At 46.3% G+C, this 19366-nt stretch overlaps 1 protein-coding gene across 3 annotated transcripts in view; it reads left to right on the top strand.

Annotated features, from left to right (window-relative positions):
* The first annotated feature begins 9777 nt into the window (after positions 1-9777).
* Positions 9778-19366, top strand: part of ARHGAP22 (Rho GTPase activating protein 22) — a 368091-nt gene continuing 358502 nt past the window's right edge. For 2 of the 3 annotated variants that reach the window (XM_019502551.1, XM_019502550.1), the window contains exons 1-2: positions 9778-9782; positions 17999-18201. In XM_019502551.1, the coding sequence (XP_019358096.1) occupies positions 18019-18201 (183 nt within the window). In that variant the 5' untranslated portion in view covers positions 9778-9782; positions 17999-18018. Of the gene's footprint in view, positions 9783-17998; positions 18202-19366 lie in introns of those variants that run through there. The other variant, XM_019502554.1, reaches the window with a different exon arrangement.

Genomic DNA, 19366 nt, shown 5'->3' with positions numbered 1-19366 from the left:
ATTGCTATTGAATTATATTGATTGAATTTATACCAACATCCCTGATTTAAGTAGGTTTCCATTGATTGCACGCACAGGATCTATACTGAAATTTAGTTCTCTAAGTGGGAGGAGAAAAGCAGAGTCCCTGTGATGTTGCTGGGCAGAGCTGAGCTGGGTTGGGATGCACAGGAAGTGAGGGAGAAGTAGGTGAGCTTGGGCAACTGTGAGGAATTCTGGGAGGGGGTTCCATAGATATTGAGACCCCCATAAAGGTGCAGCTTGATCTCCACTGGCCCACTGACTCCTGGAACTTCTTTGGGCCACACATCATAGGTCAGATGATGTCAGTTATGTTGTTTTGTATGGCCTCTAGAAACTGATGTTGGGCCTGGAGCTGGTTTCAGAAGGCATGGCCCTCTCTGGGGCAGGAATGCTGTGAGCCTCAGAAAACTGGATGTCTCTGAAACCACCATTGCTAACTGGTGAACCTTAGCCACAGTTGGGTGACTTAGAGATGAGAGCTAGTGACCTGCAGCAACATTAACTCTTGCAGCAGACAGAACAGGGCAAAGCATGGAAACTTAAGAGACATGTCCAGCCCTCGTTGAAGCTGTCTCCTGAGTTTCCTGCCTAGGTAGTATGTCATCTTCTAGTAGGGAAGGTAATAACCATGTGACCTGGCCTCCTCCCCCAACCCTCTATGTAGTAACAGCCTAAGCCTGCAATTCCATCAGTTCCTTTCTTAGATTTCATAGACTTCATAGACATTAGGGCTGGAAGGGACCTTGGAAGATCACTGAGTCCAGCCCCCAACCCGAAGGGCAGGAAATCAGCCGGAGTCATAGGATCCCAGCAAGATAAGCATCCAATTTGCTCTTTGAAGGTGTTCAGTATAGGTGATTGAACCACCTCCAATGGCAGACTGTTCCAGACCTTGGGGGCTCGGACAGTAAAGAGATTCTTCCTTATGTCCAGCCTGAAACTGTCTTGCAGTAGTTTATAACCATTCATCATCCTGGTGGTCACCCCTGATTAAACTTATAGGTGGCCATCAGATCACCCCTGAGCCTGCGCTTTTCCAGGCTAAAGAGTCCCATAGCTCTCAACCTGTCTTCGTAAGGTCTGTTTTCCTGACCTCTGATCATGCGCGTGGCTCTGCTCTGGACTCTCTCAAGCTTCTCCACATCCTTTTTGAATTGTGGGGCCCAAAACTGGACGCAGTACTCCAGCTGTGGCCTCACCAAGGCGGAGTACAGCAGGAGAATGACATCCCGGGATTTCCTTGGGAAGCATCTATGGATGCAAGCCAGCATTTTGGTTGCTTCCTTGGGTAGACGTGGTCACACTGCATCCACCTGCATAGGTTCGGTTGTTTGCTCTTCCGGGAGAGGTTGATGGCTTTGGGACATGAGTGGAGGAGCCCCACCCTGCTTCACCACTCTCTTGGGAAGTAGTGTATGCAGATGGATAGACCCACGTGGGTCTAGATGAACGAGACCCTTGATTCTGTCTAGTTCATCTTTTACCTCATCCCTCAATCCCCCATGGAAATGGAAGGGGTAACTTTATTCCACTCCATGTTACCTATCGGAGAACAACATTCCATTGTATACCTGGCCAAGGTTTAAGAGACGCACTCTGGGCCTGCAGGGCAATCACTGCAACGAAAGGGCATTACCACACAATACATTCATGGCCTTAATTAATTTCTCTAGGGTGTCCAGCAGGAAATGGTAGCTTTCCAAAAGTATAGAAACTCAGGCAAGAGTGTTGGCCATCAGGCCTACCCTGTCTCTGTTCATGGGGTTGTTCTGAGGGCACAGGGAGAAGAGGAGCTTGCACTAATTCAACAAATCCTTAAACTGCCCTGGAGTTGCATCAAATTGCTTGGGCAGGAGTACTTTGGTTCAGGGGGGTGTGAAGGAGCCAGATATTAAAGGGGCAACCAGAGTAGCAGCTTGTGCCTCCTGTGCCTGCCAGGGCCACATTTACCTTCTTCAGCATCTCAGGTTGGTCCATAGGGCTGTATCTTGTGTCTGCAAAGCCCCTGCTTGGGCCTTCAGGTTCTGTAGGCTGACCATCAAGGCCTCCATTGGGAGTGGGGCTGGGGCACATCCAGATGGGAAATAATCACATGCTTCCCCTCGGGGATAGTGGGGAAGGATCTTTTTTGGCCACTCAGACTGTAAGGATTGGAGCATAAGTAGTTCTGGGGAGCGTGGGTTTAAACAAGTACCTGAGCCTGTGGGGAATCCAGATCAGGGACCAAGGCTGCACAAAGGTCAAAACCACAGCATCTGAATCACATTCCTAGTCCATAGCAGTTTCTGTAGCAGTAGCCTCAGCTAGGCCAGGGTCAGGCCCTGGGGAGTCTAGAGCACACAACAAGGTTAGCAGGAGCGAGGTACCAGAGTCCAAGGCAGAGGCAAGGTGGGAGCAAAGCAGAGCTGCTGGAGGGTGAGGCACTGAGTAGCAAAGCCCAAGTGAAGGGCCTGGGCTGATGTACTAAGCCTAGCCTATCCAGCTGGCAGTTAGCTTAAGCCTTGAAGCTGGTGCTACCCTAATACCAGGTGGCACTGCTGGGGGTACAGACTGCTGCCTAACAGTAGCTCCCTGCAGGCTGCATCTAGGTGGTATTTTAGGAACCCCAGTGCATTGGCATTGTTCTTAAAGTCTGTTTCAGGAATGTGAAAAAACTTAGCTCCTTTCTTTTTTTATATATATCTCTATCTATAAACACACACATTTATTTATTTATTTATTTATTTATTTATTTATTTATATAAATAAAAGAAAGGGCTAACTTTTTTTTCACATTCCTGAAATCTAGACTTTAAGAGCAATGCCAAAAATAATGAGAGTTGGCAATACTGATATTAGCAGCTGTTGCGAGCTATCTTCTGCCTAGTGGGAGATCCAGGTTCTAGGCCTCTTTGACATTCAATGAAATCTGCTTTGCTGCAGTTTAAACCCATGTCATTGTGTTCTGCAATGCGTGGCAAGGGAGAGCTTTAGTTCTTCATCTTCCTTTTGGCAAACTTTCAGATATTGGGAAAATTTTATCATCCACCCTTAATTTCCTTTTTGCCAAAGTAAACATCTCTCAGATTTTTCCCATATGGCTTGTATTCCAACCTTTTTATCATCTTTGTCACTTGCTTTTCTGGATCTTCTCCAGTTCTTCCATATCTTTCTTAAATTGTGGGGCACTCAGCATAATGCTTCAGCTGAGGCTGAACCAGTGCTGAATAGTCTGGTACTATCTTGTGGCTTACATATAGCACGCCTGATAGTTCAGCCCCAAAGCCAATCCTGGGCAAGTACTCTAATCACTAGGCTATTTAAGGGGGAGGAGAAGCTCTATATTGAAGATAATGCTGTCTATTAATTGGAGTAATCCATGTCAAAGATGGGGCCTGCAGGCTGGATCCAGCTTGTAGAGCTGTCACTGGGTCTGTGGGGCTGGAAAATTGAAAGTAGAGTGAGTGGCAGCAGTGTTAATTTCTGTGGCTCTTGGAAGTGGCAGCCGCTGATGCTTGTCTTTCCACCAAATCTCTGGCAGCCCCACAAGTTGAATTGGGAACTAAGAGCTGTGTCATCTGGTCTGCAGGTTGAAGTTTAGTAATGGGATGAGCGACAACTGCCATGGCTCCAGGAGCAGTGGCAATAAATGCTGCCACAACTTTGCCACCCTGCCAGATTTTCTGCCAAACAGCCTGTCGACCAGATGATACAGTCACAGGCTACTTGCATGGCCCGTGCACCATATGAGTTTGTACCCTGTGCTATTCAGTCTCTTGACATCTCTAGTGTAAATGTCTCCAGGCTCAGTTTAGAAGTCGTGTTGTGACATCTGTGTCTTCTGCAGTCAGGCAGAAGTGGAATCTAAACAGATGGGCAGTCCCAGTTGAACTGAACAAAGGACTATACCTGTTGGGCAATACAACATCAGTTTCTGAAAGTATGTAATTACTGAAGTGATGGGACACCAGTGTGATTCTGCAGGCTGAAGGAGATCACATCTCTGGAGGCACTACTTCCCCTTGAAAGTACAGAGTCTGAACAGGTGAAGTGGAATGCCTCCCTTGCTTTAGCCTGAGAAAAGCCGATAACTTCGCTGGAGACATTTTAGCAGCAACCTAGAGTTTAGCCCTAAGTGACTTGCCCAACATCATGTAGGTTGTCTGTGGTGGAACAGAAAATCGAATCTCAAGTCATAGGCTAGTAACCTAACCCCTAGACCCTTACTTTCTGTTCACTTCCTGAGAATTTAAAGTAGAACTCAGTACTGTGAATCATGAAAGCCATCAGGAAGCCAAGACTTTCGGGAAATTCTCTATTAAGGCTAAAACTCTGAAAATAGATTTCTGATGTTGAAAAACAACAATTACAAAAAAGATGTCATAAAACAATTAAAATGAACAAATGTAATCTTGGGCTTCAATTAACAATATTGTCATGATGTATTCAGAAAATGAGATGGTTCCTTATCGGTCATCAAGTATGACTTCCAGAACACAACAATCATTTGCAGACTGGGAGCCATTTAATAGCTAATTGCTCTGAGCTAGGTTTAATACAGTGTTACAGATTGGATTTCTTTGTCAATGTCAGCCCTCTGCGAGAGCTTCCAAGGTATAGGAAATACTCAGTGTTCTCTAGAGTCTCACCATAAATCTGAATTACTGGAGCTGGGAACTGCTCATTAAGATCTTGTTGATGGAGGCCCTTATTCTTCTGAATGTTAAGCATCTGTCCCATTTTCATTATGCCTTGATAAAGAGGTTGACAATTGCCTGAAAGCCTTCTTCTGAGTCAGCACAGACTATGGTATCATCAGCTTACTGGAGCTTGATGATTGAGGTTAGGGTGGTCTTGGTTTTAGTTTGGAGTTGGCTGAGTTTTAAACAGTTTACAATCCATGTGGTAGTTTAACTCCAGTCCAGCTGGAAGCTTGTTGGTGGTCAGATGTAGCGTCTTGGTAAGGAATATTGAGAAGAGTGTTAGGGTGATTGATGGAGCCTTGCTTAACTCCTACCTTGACCACAAAGGGATTTGTGATAGATCCATTACTGAGAACCACTAGGACCACTACCATCATAGAGCAGGCAGAGAATGGTGATGAATTTCAGTGGGCATCCATACTTCAGAAGGATCCTTCGCAGTGCTTCTTGGCTGATAGTTGAAGGCTTTTGTGAGGGCCACACAGAGAGGTTTATGTTGTTCCTGGCATCTTTTTCTGCAGCTGGCATGCTGTACAAATCATGTCAGTTGTGCCTCTTGATGCCCTAAACCCACACTGATATCCTTGGAGAAGCTCCTTGAAAGTGAAAGGAGAAGGTCCAGGAGGGCTCTCTCAATGATCTTTCCTGTGCTAGACAGCAAAGTGATCCCTCTGTAATGTCCACAGTTGGACTTCTCTCCTTTCTGGAAGATTTGTCATAATCATGGCATCCTTGAGGTCATCTGGGATTTCCTGGGCATGGAGCTGTGGTGTGAGCTCCTCTTCTGCTGCTTGAAGATGTTGGTGGGGTTCCCACATACCTTGTCATTCTTCATCTTCTTGATGGCTTTCCTCTTCATCAAGGACTGGGAGGATTCTGAGATTATCATAGGGTTTTTCAGGATGGAGTTGAGAACACAGTCTCAATTGAGAAGGTCTACAAAATGCTTCCAACAGGAGTCAATGGCTCCCCTTTCCTTGATCAAGTCTTCTCAGATCCCAAGTGGGTTGGTCTTCAGGTGCTTGGACCATAGATGGCTTTTATGGCATTGAAAAAAACATGCATAACAGGGATGTTAGCAAGATGTATAATCTCCTTCTCCTTGTCTTCCCACCATCTGTTTTTCATATTGCAGGTCCTCTGGACATCTGCCATGGCTTGTTGGAGATTCAGTTTATTTTGGTTGGAGTTGGTGTCATTCTGCCAAGCACAGAAGGCTTTGCACTTGTGGTTGATCAGCTCTTGGATCTCTGTCATTCTCATCAAACTAGTCTTGGTGTTTCTTGATAGAGAATCCAAGTATCTTTTCACAGGTGCTAATGATGGTGGAGTTGAAGGTCCCCCAACTCTTGCTAACATTTTCCCATTGTTGGTTGGAATTCACCAGTTTTTTTCATTGAAGCACTGATGGAAGAGGTCTCACTTGATTGGGTCCTTGAGTCTTTCAACATTGACCTTTCATCTGCATTGCTTGTGCTGCAGTCATTGTTTGGGAACCAGTTTGACTAATCTAACCAAGCGGATGAGTTGATGCTCAGTCTAGTGATTGTCAGCTCCTAGCATAGCTCGGGTGATGCCAATATCTTTGCGATCCCATGCATGAACAATGATGTGGTCAATCGAGTGCCAGGGCTTAGATTGCAGGTATTGCCATGATGTCTTTTGTGTATTTTTCTGGTGAAACGGGGTTGGTGATAGTGAGTCCATGTTCTGCACATTTGATCAAGAGGAGAATGCTGATGGCTAGAAAATGCTACTTAGAGGCTTGCTTTTGGGAATTGGCTTATAGTTAAAGCAGGTATGCATTAGAATAATGTGTGGCAGAGCACCTTTGGAACCCACTTTAAGGGCTTAGAGCTAGCAGCAGAACAGCCTGCAGGTAGTTGCACTCCCCAGTCAGGAGTCACATGGCTGGCAGGGGACTGCCTGATTGGAGAAGAGGGCTCAGCTGCTTGCAATAAGATAGGCCTGAGCAGGGGGAGCTAGCAGTTTGTTGGCTGCAGCTGTAGGGAGAGCATCGCTTGGCTGGAGCTGCTGCTTATAACATCTTGGAGGTAAGAGCAGGAGCTATAGGTATATCAGGAAGCTCCTTGGGAATGATGTAAAAATACATACTGCTAGGGTAGGATGGTATGGTGGTGCTGCCTCTGTGGGGCTGGTCCCTGGGAAATGCAACACCAGTTGCCTCCCTAGTGAGAGGTGAGGATGAGGTGCCTTATAGCCTCAGCCCTCACAAGCTGGTAAGTAACCCGGCAAGGATGTTGGCAGGACCAAAGGGATCCAGAGTGGGGCAAGGAGCAAGTGAGGGCAAGTAGCCCAGAGTCTGGAAAAGGGCATGGAGCCTAGCGAGAAGCTAAGAGCCCACAGTATGAGTGAGGGGCATGGAGCCCAATGAGTGTGGCCGAAGTTATGGTCCAGGATGGTAATCTGGATGTGATCTGCAAGGCATGGGACATAGTATAGGGAAGGTCAGAGCCATGTATAATGCCCTAGGCATCAGGGCACTTAATGGGCAGCCTTCCGTATTTTACAACAGTTATTTTTCATCAAGACATGGCAGGTAAATGAGGGCAGACTTCTCTAGACAGGTGAGAAGGCCAACACTACAACTGGCCTCATGAGGGTCCCTTGTCACATAATGGTCTAGGGCAATGGCAAGAGCTAATTGATTTCTAAAAGCCTGTTTCTGAAAGTTTCCTCAAGGCCCACTGTTTTTGAAGCCAGCAGACACACAAGCTGGGAAATGAAAGACATGTACCATGCTGTTCCATAACATGAGATAAGGTGGCACCAGGTCACAGTGCCCAAGTGCAGAGCCCTTGGGCTTTCCAGTTTTGCAAAATAGACCAAATTAGGAGGACACGGGTAAAATCCAAATTAGGATGTGTGCACGTGATGGGCTTGTGAAACAAAGGAGTGTGTTGACAGAACAGAATGTGGAAAGTATGATGACCACAGAAAGACCAATCTGTGGATGAAGAGTCATCAGGAGGGGAAAAGGAATGCAAAAGAAGGGATTTCAGAGGTCCCCGAGAGGGGAGCACAAGGCACCACGGACAGAGAGCATACTACCAACCTGTCTCATCCACCCCACTAGAGTAGGGGTGGGCTTTGGCCTCCAACCTCTGGGCTGCTGACATTCAAGAGAGAACCTCAGAAGTGAAGCTTGCATCCTAGCCAGATGTACCATGACTCTCACAGCTCTAGGACTGGTAGATATAGAACTGCTTGTATTACTCTTTGTGTAGTGGCAATATTGTAGCCTGTGAAGTTGAACTGAGGCGCAGTCATTGCTGGTTGAAAACTTTTTGCCTGATATCACTGTATATCAATAAAATTTGCCTATTTATTGAATAGAAAAGTCATGGTTAGTCCAAGGGTTTGGGTCCGCCTGGAACAAGGTATCGGAGTCATAAATCAAGTGCCAGCAATTGGCAACTCCACCAGAATGGTGACTCAGGGACTGGGTTCAGTGCCAACAATTAGAGACTGGAACAATGGGACCAGGACTTGAGGGCAGTAATCTGACTGCTCAGGGAATTTGTTGATACAGAGTGAACCCCTCTAGAGGCGTCACCAAAAACTTGTAGGAAGGTAAAGCCAACTAGGGTTGTAAGCTAAGTAACCATGTCTGTCAAAGTTTTTGTGCAGGAGGTTGGTTTGTTGCAGTTCTGACCAAGGGGGCGTTGTTTGTCCGGGTCAGCCAGAGTAGTGACAAGGGTACGTGCTGTGGTCTGCTTGAGTTAGGTAAGGTACCCTCCTATTGCTGATTTGATAGGAAGCTAGGAGAGAGCAGAGAAAACTGATCTCTCTGCTGGAGGACTATATGAATGAACAGGCAAAAAGTTGTTGGGATTGTGAGGCATTTGTAAGTGATTACAGGAGAATGCTGCTGTGCAGATTGTTAACGCGCATGTGTTGGTGGTTTGAGTAGTGTTGTAAAAGACTGTAAAGTGGAGGATATAGGTACAGGCTATGGCAAGACAAAATGTTATAGAGTCAATGCAGCTTCAGGGAGCTCAGAGACAGATAAAGGAAGAACGGGAAGTGTCCAGCTCCACCCTGAGATTGGGGATGGGGAAGTCAAACAGATACCTTACGGTCTGGTGTGCCCCCAAGAATAAATAGTGTCACAGAAATTTGATTTTTGGAGGCAGCTTATCTTAGGAAGGTAGGAGGGGGCACAGGGAGAGACGAGACATGTTATTGGATACCTGCTTGTTCTTTTTGCTGTTGTGCTAACATGCGTTTGTGTTGCAAGGCAGTAGCAGAGGATCTGTGCATTGGCGAGGCCAATCCTAGAAGGGAAAGTGTTAACAGCTTGTCAGGGCAGGAAGGTGTTTATGAAAGTTCAGAGTGCAGCTGTGTAAACAGTCTCAGTGCTGAGGAGTTTTTCTGAGCAGGAGGTGATACCCTGAGCCAGAGGGGAAAAAATGGGTCTTATCAGAGGTGTGTGGTTGGGGGTTTTTTTGTTTGTTTGCAGATGCATGGTTTGAAAGCTCTTTTTAGGACTAGAAGCTTTCCTGAAAGATTGTGAGAGATGTAAAAACAGGGCTTACTGTGGTAAAAGTAACCAGGATGCAGAAGGACAGTAGCTAGACTGTCGGAGAGAGAGAGATGTGCTGGATTGGTTTGTAGAAAGCAAAGCTAGCATGGATTGTGAAGCCTGTAGCCCAGGAAGGATATGGCTAAGGTCTATCAAGGGCAAGAGAGATTTATGGAAGGGTTTGAGAGAACGAAGCCACAGAATCCAGAAAGGGACTGAGAGTGAGGGCTAAAGAGCAGAGCCTAGCCAAAGTTTGTGAGAGCATGAAAAGCCAGGGACTCAGCCTGAATGGTGCGAGAGGCAGAGTCGGTTACTTGTGGCCCAGGAAAGGAGTGAAACCAGATGTGTCCAGAGGCTGAGTGGAGCCAAGAGAGAGAGAAACCTGATGAGAGGTCTGCAGGGCCCAGAGGAGTCGAAGTCTGGGAGACACAGCTGGAGACCAAAGGGGTCCAGGAGCCCGTAGCCCAAGGGGGTCTGGAAAGGTCCTGAAAGACCAGTGGTCTGGCAATCCAGAGGAGGGGCCCAGAGAGGTCAAAAGGTTGAAGGAGACTACTGCTAAGACTGCCAGAGCTGGGAGCCTGAGTTCTCAATTAGCCCAAGGAAGGGCCAGGGAGCCCAAAAGTGAAAGACTGTGTCCATGAGGAGTGAAGATGACCAGAGCAAGAGAGTCTAGAAATTGGTCTTGGGTGAGACTTGAAACTTATGCCCTCCTGGGACTGGCTAATGTGGCAGAGCACTTGTGGCAGGGTAGTCTCTACAGAAATGCACATGTTGTGCCACCCCAGGGAAAGGTGAGTATAGGGCGCCTGAAAACCCTACCTCCTACTACCTTGCGGGTTACCTCTGATGGGAGAAGGTTAGGGAACGCGTGCCCTGACAGAAGAACCCTTGGTAAAGGCCAAGGAGGAAAGATGCGTGGCAGGATGCACCTTGGAATGCCTGTGACTTTGAGAAGAAAATACTGCTCAAGAAGCAGCCTCTGCAAGGAGCGAGAAAGCAAATCTCTGGATGAGTACCAGCATGGCAAGGGCCAGGGCAAAGTAAGTCGCAGTGTATCAGCTGAGAGTGAACTAACCTAGAGGGGGGTGAGCCCCTCCCTCTTTGTCTTCGTGTTTTGCAGGAGGTGAACCACCACTGAAGCATCAAGCAGTTTGCTTGGTACAGAAAGGAACTGAGCTTGACTGTTATGCACAGTAATTGTTTCGCTGTGTTTGTAAAATGCTATTGCTGTAAGTGGTTGTGATATTAACTATGCCAGACAGTAAAATGCAAAGAAAAATGTCTTGATAGGCTATGAAATACCTGCAGAGTGACTACAAAAAATGGTGCGTCACATGGAGCATTGCCTCCAAGGCCTCAAAGAGTTCAGCCATGCCAAAGATCAAGAAGTCCGGATTGACTGTCTGTTTTATTGTCATCCTTTTCTTTTTTCTTGCTTTGCTTTGCTTGTGCTAGATATATATATTTTAAGCTTTTTATGTTAGAAATAGGAATGGAATGGAATGTAGTTTTATTAATTCCCAGAATTTGTGCAAAGATCTGGAACACAAAGTAGAATGGTGGGATCTGGATGAAAACCAGGCCTTCTGTTTGTACAAGAAGGGCCTGACCTTTGGCATTTCTCCAGCCTTTTACAGGATGAACGGGCACTGGTAGTGCTACGATGGCACAAAGCATTCAGTTGAGATAACAAGAAAAGCATTGCCCATTGTACAGAAGGGGTCAAATTGCCAAGAACTTGTCTGGTCCCTAGAGATTCAGACTATGGGATGTTTATCTGATCTAAATAGCCATCTTGGCAATCAGAACAGACACTGATGGCTGAGTGGAACGCTACCTGGAATGCTGAGTAAAAGGTTTAATAGGCATCTTGAGCAGTACATTCCCTAGCGCCAGTATAGGAGGCCTGTTTCAACCTGATTAGCTAAAACTTGGCTACTGGGCTAGGGAATTCTGAGACAAGAGACCAAGTCAGAGAGGGAATGGGCAACATTTGAACAATGGTTTAAGGGTTCATTACAGCGTCCAGCCCATTGGAGCCCCTGACTATGAATGCCATTATACTTTTTCCAGGATGACTGGAGGTCTTCCCACAAATCTCATGAACATTCCAGATGATTCCCTTGATTTATGGTTCATTTATGATGTGAAGGTGTAGACCTTCAAGGAGGGGATTGATAGCTAGAAAATAGTATTTAGAGGCTTGCTTTTGGGAATTCACCTACAGGTAAAATAGATATGCATTAGAATAATGGTCCAGGACAATGGCAAGAGTTAAGTGATTTCTAAAATCCTGTTTCTGAAAGTTTCCTCAAGGCCCACTGTGTCTGAAGCAAGGAGAAATGCAGGCTGGGAAATTAAAGACATGTACCACGCTGTTCCATAACATGAGATAAGGTGGCATCAGGTCACAGTGCCCAAGTGCAGAGCCCTTGGGCTTTCCAGTTTTGCAGAACAGACGAAATTAGGAGAACACCGGTAAAGTCCAAATTAGGAAGTGTGCGTGTGATGGACTTGTGAAACAAAGGAATATGCTGACAGGACAGAATGTGGAGAGTATGACTGCAGAAAGACCAATCAGTGATGCCCACGGATAGAGTCATCAGGTGGGGAAAAGAATACAAAAGAAGTAATTTCAGAACAATAAAGGGTCCCTGAGACGGGAACACAAGGCACCATGGACAGAGGGCAGACTACCAGCCTGTCTCATCCAACCTACAGGGGTGGAGGTGGGCCTTGGCCTCCACATCCAGGCTGCTGACATTCAAGAGAGAACCTCAAAGTGAAGCTTGCGTCCTAGCCAGACGTACCTTGACTCTGATGACAGCCCTAGGACTGGTAGATATCAAACTGCTTGTATTATTCTTACCTGATATCACTGTATATCAATAAGATTTGCCAATTATTGAATAGAAAAGTTGTGGTTGGTCTGAGGGTTTTGGGTCTGCCCGGAACAAGGTATTTGGGTCATAAATCCATTGCCGACAGATGCCGTTAGAGTTGACCTTTTCTATTCCTTCCTTGCTGAGGGCTCTGTTCCAGAGGTTTCAGTCCATTTCAACTCGGGTGTTGAAATTGCTGAGAAGAATGTCTGCCTCCCTCCGGAAAATCAGAAAGGACTTGGTCAAGGTTGACGTAGAATTTCTTCTCGGCTTCATTGGCAGTGTCAGGAGTTGGGGCATACGCACTGATGATTAGTGGTGTATTGGCTCCCCTCCAGTTTTAGATAGTCATGAGATGCTCATTCTGATAGGGAACTCATTGAGTTGGTTTATGAGTTTATTCTTGATGGCAAAACCAACTACATGAACCCAGTGTTGTCCTTCCTGTTTAATCTTCCAGAAGAAGGCATAGCCACCTCCATGTTCTTTGAGCTGCCTATCTCCTGCTTACCAGGCCTTGCTCAACGCATGACACTGATATTGTCACTTGAGTCATGGCTGTGATGCCATGCTCTGGGCATTTGCTGTTTAGATTGTCCATGAGGGTCCTGATGATCCAGGCCCCAAAACTGACTGTGTTTTCTTTTATCTTTTGACCACTGTAAAGATGATCCCATTGGATGCAGTTGTCTAGACGAGAAGAAGATAAGCTATGTTTAGGGCACCTTTTTTTAACTTCCTCCATGTGAGGTGAGCAGAGCAGATCCTGAAGAGGGCTGCTAAGTTGCAGTTACAGTTGTTGAATCACACTCCTGCCTTGTCCAAGTGCTAGACAACCTTATTGTAACTGTTGCCTTTGTACCAGTTCACAACTAGGAGCTTTCAGACCCCAAATTCCTGCTCCTGTCATCACTAGCTGGTTGCCAGAGGGCTTAAAAACATTGAAAAAGCCGTTTTCATGGAAGACACCTGTGCATGATTTTTTATCGTGGAGAAGCTGCTGCACATCAGCTTCCACACAGTTCTTGACAGATGGGGCCTTAATCATAAGGCAAGAAGGCCAAGGCAATTGGAGATCTCATTCTGCTGCAGACTTCATCAGTCTTTGCAGCCATGGAGTTTCTAGCATCTTCCACCTGCTCCACCATTGAGGACCCATGGCTTGGGATTGAGCTGGCTTATTATAGTGGCATCCTGTACTCACCCTGTACAGCACTGTCAAAGATATATGTGGTTTCTCAGGAAGGAAAGCATTGCTATCTGCTGACCCCAACACATCTTGGTGGTGGTGGTGCTGCTGCTGGTTGGTCTGTCTGAGACTGCTTATTTGTCAGTTATGCCTGCTTATTTTTCAGCTAACCTTCCCTGATGGTCCTTCCTCTATCTGCCACCTGTGAGCCTGCTGCCCCCAGACAGGCATCACAAACAGTGGGGCCCCAAAGCCCACTCCCACTCCAAATAAGCCTAGGATCTCTGCCCAGCTTCCCTAGCAGGGAAGTGGAACTGACACGCAGGCTTTCTGCTTCCCACCCCTACAGACTATGATCTCTGTGGGCAATAGGTCTTCAGCCACTTCCAAAGTGAAAGAGTTTCCATGTTTCAGTGTTACTGAAAGGGCTTTACTGCATGCTAACCACTAACATGGATAATGAGGTGATAGCATTTTCTCCTTTGTAGAACCAGGAAATTAGCTGAGATGAGGCTGGCTGTGTTCTTTGCCATTGTAAATGACATGAGCAGTTCCCTAAGCCAGAGAAAAGCCCCATCCTTTCCCATTGCTGCATGCATGGGGAATAATATGACTTAGAGTTTTCCAGTAAAGAATAATAGGGAAATCAATCAGATCATTATTCTACCATGACTACACTTTGTGGAATGACTTTTGGTTTGGCCATATGAATTTGTTCTTGCCACATTATCATATAATCATAGAAAATTAGGGTTGGAAGGGACCTCAGCAGGTCATCTAGTCCAACCTGCTGCTCAAAGCAGGATCATCGCCAACTATATCATCGCAGCCAAGGCTTTGTCTAGCTGGGTCTTAAAAACCTCCAAGGATGGAGATGCTATCACCTCTCTGGGTAACCTGTTGCAGTGCTTTATTATCCTCCTAGTGAGAAAGTTCTTTCTAATAGCTAACCTAAATGTCCCTTGCTGCAACTTGAGACCATTGCTCCTTGTATTGTCATTTGCCACCACTGAGAACAGTTTAGCTCCATCCTCCTTGGAAACTACCCTTTGCATAACTGAAGATTGCTATCCCCCCACAATCTTCTCTTCTCTAGATTAAATAAGCCCAGTTCCCTCAGCCTCTCCTCAGAAGTCATGTTCCCAACCCCCTCACCATCTTCATTGCCATCTGCTTGACTCTCTCCAATTTGTCCACATACTTTCTGTAGTGTGGGGCCCAAAACAGGACACAGTACTGCAGATATGGCCTCACCAGTGCTGAATAGAGGGAAATATTCACTTTCCTCAGTCTGCTGTTAATGCTTCTACTAATGCAGCTGAGTATGCCATTAGCTTCTTGGCAACAAGGGCACTCTTTTGGCTCATGTTCAGCTTATTGTCCACTGTAACCCCCAGGTACATTTCTGAAGAGCTGCTGCTTAGCCAGTTAGTCCCCAACCTGTAGTAGTGCATGGGATTGTTCTGTTCTAAGGACGGTTGTTCTGTCCTAAGTGCAGGACTCTGCACTTGTCGTTATTGAACCTCATGAGATTTCTTTTGAACCAGTCCTCCAATTCGTTGAGGTCTCTTTGAATCCTAGCCCCACCCTCCAGCATATCCACTGCTCCCTCCAGCGTGGTGTTGTTTGCAAACTTGCTGAGGGTGTATACCATCCCATCTTCTAGGTCGTCGATAAAAATATTGAACAAAACCATCCCCAGGGCTGACAGACTGCCAACCAGACATCAAGCTACTGACTACCCTCTAAGCCTGACGATCCAGTCAGTTTATTGTCCACCTTACAGTCCATTCATCCAGCCCGTACTTCCATAGCTTGCTCTACCTGTGAAAATTGCTGTTGTAGACCATATCAAAAACCTTGGTAAAGTCAAGGTATATCATATACACTGTTCTCCCCGCATCTACAAAGCTCATCTACTGAGATGAGGATGACCAGTCTGTAGTTCCCTAGATCCTCCTTCTTCCCTTGCTTAAAGATGGGCACTATATTTGTCCTTTTCAAATCATCCAGGACCTCTCCTGATTTGCCATGAGTTTTCAAAGATGATGGCCAGTGGCTCTCTTACTACATTGGCCAACTCCCTCAAAACCTTTGGGTGCATCTCATCCTGCCCCATGAACTTGTACACATCCAGCTTTTCTAAACAGGCCTGAACCTGTTGTTTTGCCACTGTTAGCTGCTTATCTCCTCCCCAAACTGTGCTGCCAGGTGCAATAGTCTGGGAGTTGACTTTGCCTGTGAAGAGTGAGATGAAAAAGGCATTGAGTACTTCAGCCTTTTCCACCTCACCTGTCACTAGGTTGCTTCCTGCATTTGGTAACAGACCCACGCTTTCCCTGACCTTCCTCTTGGTGCTGACATACTTGTAGAAACCCTTCTTGTTACCTTTCATTTCCCTTGCTAGCTGTAGCTTCAGCTGTGTTTTGGCCTTCCTGATTTCATCCCTGCATACCTGGACAGTGCTCTTATACGTCTCCCTAGTTATTTGTCCAAGTTTCCATTTCTTGTAAGCTTCCTTTCCTCCGGATCCTGAACTCAATCATCTTGTGGTTGCTGCTGCCCAAATTGCCTTCTGCTGCTACATTCCTCACCAATTCTTCCCTGTTTGTGAGTAGCAAGTCAAGTGGAGTACAGCCTCATTTTTTCTTATGGGAAGCTAGAGGTGATGGCATTACTACCAGAAACAGGGAGAGATTTCCACAAAGAGCAATATGCTCCTCAGCACTGGATTACCCTGAGGAAACTGGAGATGAAGGACTATTGAGGTCCCGGTGCTGGTGCTCTGAGGTTCTTTTGGTCATCTCTTCCTCTAAGCCCATTGAAGAAGCTGCTCTGCAGCTTACAGGACCAGGGCCAAAGTTACCAGCAAAGTGTTCTCCACCTCTGGGTTTGTGCCAAGCTATTGCCAACATTATGTTGTTATGTGGTGGAGTCAAAAGCAAGAGGTACAGAGAGGCACATGTGGATGTCACAGAGGCAGATGCTTTATGAGGAACAATCCTGAAGTGTCAGAAGTAGAGAGAAGTCTTTCTATGAGACCTGCAGCCTGAATGCTACTTGCTGCAGAGGAGGGACTATGATGCTGAGATCAAGGGTAGTACATGGGACAGATGAAACGGGGAGGAGCTCAAAAATACCATGTGATAATTTCTGCTCTCTGCTTATAGCCCACAATGCTGTATGTGTCTGACTTGCTTCCATCTTCAGTGAGATCATACCTACTGTGCTGAAGGAATCTTCTGTGGTTTCTTATTATCAGACTCCAGGAACAAGAAGGGAAGCCCAGCTGCCTCTTCAGACTGGCTGCAGGGCCCCACTGTTTTTGTGTAATTTTGAATTTCACCCACTAGATGACAAGTCTGATGGGATACATGATAAATGAACAGGAAGCACTTTTAGCTGCTTGCTGTGCAGCAGACCAGAAAGGGTTACATTGTCTATACCTAGTTCTGATAATCCATTTAAGACCAAGGAAATGGTAGCAAATACAATTAGCCCCCTAATGTTGGAAGAATGCAAGATAGAAAGGGAAAGGAACTGGATCAGGTTAGTGCTGATGAAGGAAAATGACTGTGCTAGTGAATAGCAGTTCCTAGTGCTGTGTGCCTCATAAAAACAGAGGGAGTAGAGATGGAAGAGGCCTATTAGAGTATTTAGTGTATCCTCTCCAGGGCACTGGATTACTCTCTGCAATATATTATGGTATCTGTTACTTCAGGATGGTTTAAAATTACCAGGTCTGTGCACCTCTTCCTGCTTCCCTTGGGGAAAGCGTTCTAGTCCAGAATCTTTCCCAGAGTTCAAGCCTAACACTTCTCATTTAATTTTTTCCTATTGTGTTACACCTCAGTGACCCCAGGCAGATTTGCACATTTTCATTGATGACATTTTGGAGTGGGGCTTGGGAGACTTAGGACAGTATCATTTCAGAAAGAGGGGAGTTTCCTAACTCAATAAGAATTCATATGAATAGTGTAGCCTTCAGTTTACAGCATAAACCAGTTAAAGTGCCAATGTGTAAGGTGGGCAGTCATTTAAATTGTACAAAAGGCACTTGCTATTTGCCAAATGCCAGTGATTTTGGTGTTAAAAGTACCACGCAGGCTGATTTTGAACAGGCTTGCTGGGGGAGCAGCCTACACTTGTTTCCACCCCTCATTAATATTCTTTTTGTTTTTCAGAGTCTGCTATTAGCCTCTGCACAGCTGTTGGCACCTCGTTGAGGCAGGTTATATTGTTACTCAGAAGGATTTGCTTCTAAGAGCAGTCTTGAATCCATGGAACCTAGCACTGCACTGGCAGTAGTTGAGATGGGCTAGAAGGAATAGCCTGGATGTCAGGCAATTTTCTGATGGCCTAAAGAGCCAGGTATATAAGCCTAGACTGTCTGAGAGATCACCTGGAGGGTTGCTAGCATGTACAGTGCTATGATAAATGTTTAGTTGGTGTTTGAGTACTATGGAATTGATATTGCTGTCTGGACAAGCAGAGATTCCTTGAAAGAGAAAGGAAACATGGAAAGGGACATCCATGCTGGGAGGAGGGGGCATTAGAGGAGGCTGCCCTTGTCTAGGAAGCAAGGGTATAGCAGTCAGACTCTGTTGTTTACATTCTAAAAATGTCTTTCCCTTGGACATTCTCACATTTCATTTGGTCTGTACTTGTCTTTCAGCCCGGTCCAAGAGTTTGGTGATGGGTGAACAGCAGACTGGGCTGCCGTTAAGACCATCTTCTCCTAGCCCACAGGAACGAGTACTCAAGTGCGGTTGGCTGAAGAAGCAGAGGAGCATCATGAAGAACTGGCAGCAGCGGTGGTTTGTGCTGCGTGGGGACCATCTCTTTTACTATAAAGATGAGGAGGAAACCAAACCTCAGGTAAGGCTGTTCTGAGATATTGTGCACTAGTTTTGGCTTCTGGGTAGGTCACGGTCATGGGGCTGTCTTAGAGCCCTTTCTAATTGCAGCAAATGCTAGAAAGGTTTGATAGCAAGAGAAATAGAATTGATAGGTGCCACTAACCTAGATAGTAGTCCTCCTACAGATTGCAGTGGGTGGTGACTATCAGTGAATAGATAAAAGACCTGTTTGGATGTACAGGGCAGTCCTGGGGCATCATGCTATATTATCTCTGCTACCTGGAGGCAGCTATCTGTGTGTAATTAAAGCTATTCTGGTTCCTTTATGCCTCACAAGATGCAAGAGAAAACAGTTTATACAGGTACTGTTTACACCAAGGATACTTAACACCTAGCCTGCAAGCCACATCCAACCCCTGAAGCCATGTCATCTGGCTCACAGGGCTCCTAATGGGGCTGATATTTGGTGGCAGGGGTGCAGTGGCAGTATTAATTGCCACTCCCCAGCTGCCAAATATCTGGACCTCTGAGGAGCTTTGTGGGCAGATGGCACGCCCTGTGCACTAGATCAGGCACACAAGGCCAGAACAGTGTGGGACTAAGTGGCATGGGATCTGATCAAGGCATTGCAAGATGGAATCAGGGTAGTCTGGGGTGGGATCTGGGTACACTGAGTCTGATTCAGGTAGTGTTAGGCAGGGTCTGGGCACACAGGGCCCAATCCCATGCAGTGATGCTGTTCGGGATCCAGCCCACAGACTGGTGAGATGTGAGCAGTGGGGTACCCCAGGGCTCAGTCCTCGGGCCCGCACTGTTTAACATCTTCATCAGCAAATTGAACGAGGGGGTGGAAAGCACGCTGTCCAAGCTTGCTGATGACACTAAGATGTGGGGTGAGGTGGACACACTTGAAGGGAGAGAGAGGCTCTAAATAGATTTAGACAGACTACAAAAGTGGGCAGATGAGACTAGGATGGGGTTCAACGTAGACAAATGCAGGGTGCTGCACCTTGGGAGAAGGAATCCACAGCATACATACAGGCTGGGGAGTTCCCCTCTTGAAAGCACAGAGGCAGAAAGGGATCTTGGAGTCATTATTGACTCCAAGATGAACATGAGCCGCCAATGACAGACTGCAGCCAGCAAAGCCAGCCGTACCTTGTCATGCATCCAAAGATGCATCT

This window comes from Gavialis gangeticus, unplaced genomic scaffold (assembly GCF_001723915.1).
Source record: "Gavialis gangeticus isolate Ggan-Ray unplaced genomic scaffold, GavGan_comp1, whole genome shotgun sequence".
Lineage (NCBI taxonomy): Eukaryota > Metazoa > Chordata > Crocodylia > Gavialidae > Gavialis > Gavialis gangeticus.
The sequence above is the reverse complement of the archived record's forward strand: the minus strand, read 5'-3'. Positions and strand labels throughout refer to the sequence as shown.